General features: G+C 39.4%; 1 protein-coding gene across 1 annotated transcript; it reads left to right on the top strand.

Annotated features, from left to right (window-relative positions):
- gnat2 (guanine nucleotide binding protein (G protein), alpha transducing activity polypeptide 2) lies at positions 1-5,960 on the top strand. Its single transcript, XM_085260966.1, has 9 exons — positions 1-319; positions 2,772-2,814; positions 3,219-3,360; positions 3,505-3,662; positions 3,777-3,905; positions 3,993-4,122; positions 4,211-4,364; positions 4,625-4,837; positions 5,151-5,960. The coding sequence occupies exons 1-8, from the start codon at positions 214-216 to the stop codon at positions 4,813-4,815; spliced, it is 1,053 nt and encodes a 350-aa protein (XP_085117092.1). The 5' UTR covers positions 1-213; the 3' UTR covers positions 4,816-4,837; positions 5,151-5,960.
- The last annotated feature ends 111 nt before the right edge of the window (positions 5,961-6,071 follow it).

The following is a 6,071-nucleotide window of genomic DNA, read 5'->3' as shown; positions in this document are numbered from 1 at the left end:
TGCCAGAGCAGGTGAATTCATTTGATCCTTGAGAGAGCCATATCTAATCAAGCAGGGCCCGGAAGCTTCAGACTCCTCCTTCCCAATCCCCTTCCGCTAGAAAATCGCCTTTCACAACGATTAGTTGTCGTACCCAGATTTTCTTGCAGCTGTTCTCAGACAACCATCAAAATTTCCTTCCTTGAGGATCTTGAGTTTGAGGAGGAAGAAAGTATGGGTGCAGGAGCCAGCGCCGAGGACAAAAAGTCCAAGGAGTTGGAAAAACAACTCCAAGAAGATGCTGATAAGGAGTCTAAAACGGTCAAGCTATTACTGCTTGGTAAGTGACCTCCTGAATAGAGTTATGCTGTGCATCCTAGACTGCAGGAGAGGAGAAGTGCTCAGACCAACAGGGTTTACCTGTTCTCATGGAGGATTCAGTAAAAAGTAATTTTTAACTTTCCATCTTTGGCTGCAAAGGTTTTGGTTTGCAGAGCAGATCCAAAGTGTTAAACAGATGCACAGAAAAATATGTTTCTTTTAGTTTCAGACTGACTGGTGTGTGAAAGATAATGAATGTAACGTTACAAAAACACCTTAAAATGGAGAAATTTATTTACCTGCAGTCATCAGGTACAGATAAATGTCTTGATGAAGTGTTGCATAGGAGCCATTTGATGGTGATACTATATATATATATATATATATATATATATATATATATATATATATATATATATATATATATATATATATATATATAAACTCTTAGTTTGTTAAAAGATGTTAGAGCTGTTTCATTGGCATGAGGTCAGGGGAGGCGAGAGATTAGAGAGATAGGAAAGCAGATTGAACTTTTATACCCACAGGTCTGTGATGAAGGCCATTTTGGAAATTGCAAGTTCCATAACTGAAAAGTAGAGCAAAAGCAAATCTTAGACTAATGTTTGCCTATCTTTACCACCTGCTTATGCTTATTATATCATGTTTAAAATACATCAGTCACAAAAAATGGAAGAATTTCACGTTTATCGAAAAGATCTTCAAAAAGAAAACAGGAAATCTGTAAATACATATGCATGGAATTTAAAATAACATATTGCATTTAGAAATCTACTGGTGAAAAGAACTAATAATCATCTGACTTTTACTTAAAAATGACTCTTCACTTCTGATGGAAGGACATTGGTGCTTAAAAGATCACAGCCTTTGGTCTAAATGAATCACAGCCTGGCAGTGATATGTCAATCCTATTAACTAACCAGTTTAGTGCAGATCCACTTGGTGAGATCTTTGTTGACTTGCAGCTCGCACAAAATGTATAAAATGTGTTCTGTTCTGAGAAATCAGCAAAAATAACTCACAAACGTTTATACTTCTACAGGGGGAACCTAAGCTGTTCATTTGTACAAATTAGTCTTGAAAGTGGTTTGTGTTTTTCTGACAGCAATTTTTTTAAATTGCTATATCATTTGCGATTGAAAAGCTAGTCAGCGATTTAATATAGACTTGCAAGTGATTTACAGAGATGTTGCTTCTTCTGCTGCACATGGATCAGATTGTAAGGGCAGGTAAGAAGAGAGCCATCACGTGGTCTCAGGGGGATATTGTGAAAACAGGGAAAAAAAAGACCACAGAGGATCCCAAACTCTGTTTTATTACAGCTCCACAGGCTTGCAGCTGATTTCAGTAGCGAGCAACTTGTCTGCTAAATGGTGAAAGTAACAGCTGAAGCATTTTAGATGTCTTAATGAACTTTTTTCAGTCCGTAAGTAATAAAACTGGCTGACAACAAATTTTGTGATGATTCTGCCATCAAGGGAGTAAACAAAAAAATACACAAGCAAAAACGTAACATAAAAAACAAAAACAAAAAAACCTCAGTAACAACAAAATATAGGCCTTGAGTGTAAATTTTTCCAAACAGTTTTGCATATTAGAAATGGCTGTGATTTCACTGTTGATATTCTATATTTTCGTGGATTTGTATTTTCTTTAAAAAAACCAACTTCCCTCCTTTAGAGCCGCATGTGTAAAGGTTTTAAATGCTCAGCACTAAGTCTGTCCATGGCTTAAGTGATGTGGCTCAAGTGGGAGCAAGACGGTCAGCTTTGGGTGTCCTGTGACGCATAAACTCCTTCTGGCCTAACTTAGCTTACAGTGTTGGAGGGAGCCTGATCTGCAGGGAGGCTTTTCTGCAGTCAATTTTACATAAATGCACGCCACTCATTATGTATGCATGCATGTACTTACTGCAACTTGCTGTCATTTTAGCTGGTTTCAGTGTTTTTATGTCAGACGTCCAACATTTGGTGATGTCTGCCGACAAAAGCTCAGTGCTAATCATTAGTGGGTGAGATTTAAAATAATAATAATAATAATAATAATAATAATAATAATAATAATAATAATAATAATAATAATAAATAAGGGAGTTTTTTTTATAGTTTAGCAGGGGGAAAAACTCCTATGAGAGCTGTGGCGTTGCTGCTTCTGTTATCTAAGCTTTGGCTAGTTCGGTGTCCTGTGTTAAAACAAAAAAGCTTTGCAAGAAACTGAGAGTCAGAACACATCAGAGATGTATCAATGCACATTAAAATCCATCTCCTCCACTTTGCATTTCTCATCCTACTTCTATTGTATTTTCTTCACTTATATATCAGTGCACCTGGCATTCTTATGCAATATATTTACATTTAGTGTTTTTATCTGCCCACTGTCTTGTGTTTGCAAAGTAAAATATCTTCATAGTATGAAATTTAGGATCTTAACCTTTGTTCTCTTTTCCACAGGTGCTGGTGAGTCGGGGAAGAGCACCATCGTTAAACAAATGAAGTAAGTGTTAAAATAAGTGCTGATGGTAGCTTTGAGTCATTCACTGTCACAGGTAGACAATGGGAATTTGGAGTTTTTCGGGAGTTTTTATTAATCCCATCAGTCATGAATTCGACCATTTGGCTAAAGCTCTTCAATCTCTGTCTGTTTCATTTGCAGTGAAGCCCTTTACGAAAGCTTAACAAGGCAAACATCCGCTTACTAATTCGTCAGCACTTCTTTTGTGCACTTGGTTAAACTTTGGCAGTGAAACCAAAGGGAGATCACTAAGACACCACAAGGTGGCACCCTCTCCCTCTCGGCTGTTTTCTTTCTGCCCATCAGCTCAGTTAAAGTAGTTATTGTTGAGAAAGTTTTTTCCTGAGTTAAAACACTTCTGCCCCCACTCTTCTACTCGCTCGCAGGATTTTGCATCAAGGTGGTTACACAAAAGAGGAACAACTGGAGTTCAGAGCGATCATCTATGGCAACATCCTGCAATCTGCTCTGGCTATCATCAGAGGCATGGAGATGCTTGGCATTGATTTTGGCGCATCATCTGGACAGGTCTCAAGTTACACTTAAGAGATAAAAACCAGACATGATAAACTTGTTGAGTTCATTCTCCCTGACATTAAATGTTGCACTATAAATATTCCAAGCACTTTGTCCATGCTGATGGAGTTTTATTCTGTGTGCACAAAACCACAGGTGGATTCACAGAAGCTGCAAAACTTGTCAGACTCTATAGAGGAAGGCACAATGCCTCCTGAGCTGGCTGATGTTATCATGAAGTTGTGGAAAGACTCTGGAGTGCAGGCCGCCTTTGACAGAGCTGCTGAGTACCAGCTCAATGACTCTGCTGGCTAGTGAGTCGATGTCATATGTGTAAATCTAAAGAGTCAGCTCATGCAGACTTTATAAATACAGATGATTTCATATACCAAGACTGACTGCTGTACTGTTTGTTCTGGAATCATCAGCTACCTCAATGAAATGGACAGAATCTGCAAGGCAGACTACATGCCCACTGAGCAGGATGTGCTGCGATCTCGAGTCAAAACAACTGGTATCATTGAAGAGCAGTTCTCCTGCAAAGAGCTGCACTTCAGGTGAGTCACTGGGAAACTGGCTAAAGCTTACATGTCTGCGGTTCACAGGTACTTAGTGAGTGTGTTCTGACTTTCTGTGGTGAACAGGATGTTTGATGTGGGTGGCCAGAGGTCAGAGAGAAAGAAGTGGATCCATTGTTTCGAAGGTGTGACTTGCATCATCTTTTGCGGAGCTCTCAGTGCGTACGACATGGTGCTCGTAGAGGACGATGAAGTGGTGAGTCAAGGAGTCTTAGTCCTAAGTCCTAAGTGACCACAAAGAAACTTGTCAGTGAGTAACTCTGCGTTCACTCTAACTTTTATAGAACCGCATGCACGAGTCCCTCCATCTGTTCAACAGTATCTGCAACCACAGATTCTTTGCACTGACCTCCATCGTGCTTTTCCTCAACAAGAAGGATCTCTTTGAAGAGAAGATCAAGAAAGTCCACTTGAGCATCTGCTTCCCAGACTACGACGGTAAGATCGCGTGCTTTGGATTTCAGTTATACCTGTGGCATGTGGCAGGCTTGAAGAAGGAGAATTTAGCAGTAGGCCACATCTGTCAGGCAAACAGTGAGATGGAAACCAGACTGGTACATGGCACCAGAACACAAATAGCAATAAAGAAGGAAAATTAACTTATAACGTAAGCCGCGATGCAAATACGTCACCTGTCACGTCATATAACACAAGTAATTATTCTGAACCTTCTCCCCTGATCAATTGCTTTCTTTTAGGCCCCAACACATACGACGATGCCAGCAACTACATCAAGTCGCAGTTCCTGGAGCTGAACATGAAGAAGGGCGTGAAAGAAATCTACTCTCACTTGACTTGTGCCACAGACACAAAAAACGTGGAAATTGTGTTCAACGCTGTGACAGACATCATCATCAAAGAAAACCTTAAGGATTGCGGTCTCTTCTAAGCAGCTGCAGAGTGGAAAGAAGGTACGTAGCGAGCACGCCACATTGCTCCCAGAGCCTGTGTCAGTGAAGACTAATAGAGTCAAGATCAGATCCCAGCTTTATCAACTTAACCTCATCATGTCTGGCCATCCTACATTGCCAAGCAACGGCATGAGAAATAATCAGTTTGGACCAATTGAGGCTGTTGAGGATGAGGAAGATAATCAGAAGCAAAAAGCAGTTCCTCAGTGGCTTGATATGATCAGTTTCACATTCCAGAAAAGACTGACAGTAAAATATTTCATGTATGATTTATGAGAATTAGTTCATGTTTATCACTTTCTCCACTTTGCAGAAATTCCTCTCCTACCTTAACCCCTCATATATTGGCATTAACTAAGGAGCGCTAAAGATGGAGCACAAGGGATCCTCAGATTGTTGTGTTTACACCATCGCTTCCATGCCAAGACACGACCCTTGACTGATCCTAGCACCTCATCATCTCCAACAGTTACACACCCCTGCAACACAGTGCATGTCCAGCTGGGTTGAAGCAAGTATCAAGCACCCATATCAACATCGTGGACACACAGCTTTCTACAAGACTCTTTCATTTTTCTAAACTACGCTATTTTTCTCACACCAAAAGCTGAAAGTTTGAAGGTAAGAACAGGAAATGGTTGCTGATTCCATCCTTTGACTTCTGTGTCATGAGTTTTATTTACTATTAAAGCCAAGCTCTGTAAAATAAACTAAATAAAATAAAACAATAACTCTGGGATTTATAAATATTTTGAATAGCAACATCTCAATTTTATTTTATTTTATTTTGAGTACAGTAGTCTCTGTGGTCTTGATAATTAAACTGTGTAAGTTGCTGAGCAAATATCCCATTCCCAGTGCAAAATAATGTACATGTAACTACATAGTGTTGATGTATTCATTTCGCTTAACATTTTAATGTGATGAATAATTTTCAGGACATCAAACATGGTAGAGAAACTTTGTACATAAGAGTAGATAATGCATTATATTTTGAAAGATAATCTATGACAGAGGGAAACACTAGAGGGACGATGCTTCATTATAAAAAGGGATTGAAAAATCTACAGTTTGTCCTTTCTTATGAAATGTAGAGGCATGAAATAAAGACGCATTAACTTCACCTTTGTGTCCGTGTCTTCGTTGCAGAACCACACTGTCACTACAGTATATTGAATTAGCGAAACAGGCATGCTGACACTGACAGACCAGCTCGGGCTGTTACTTGTAGGGA

Source organism: Mchenga conophoros, linkage group LG20, assembly GCF_057382185.1.
Source record: "Mchenga conophoros isolate Kocher_MC1m ecotype Shallow Benthic linkage group LG20, M_conophoros_male_GT1.1, whole genome shotgun sequence".
Classification (NCBI taxonomy): Eukaryota; Metazoa; Chordata; class Actinopteri; order Cichliformes; family Cichlidae; genus Mchenga; species Mchenga conophoros.
Note: the sequence above shows the minus strand (reverse complement) of the source record. Positions and strands in the feature narration are given on the sequence as shown.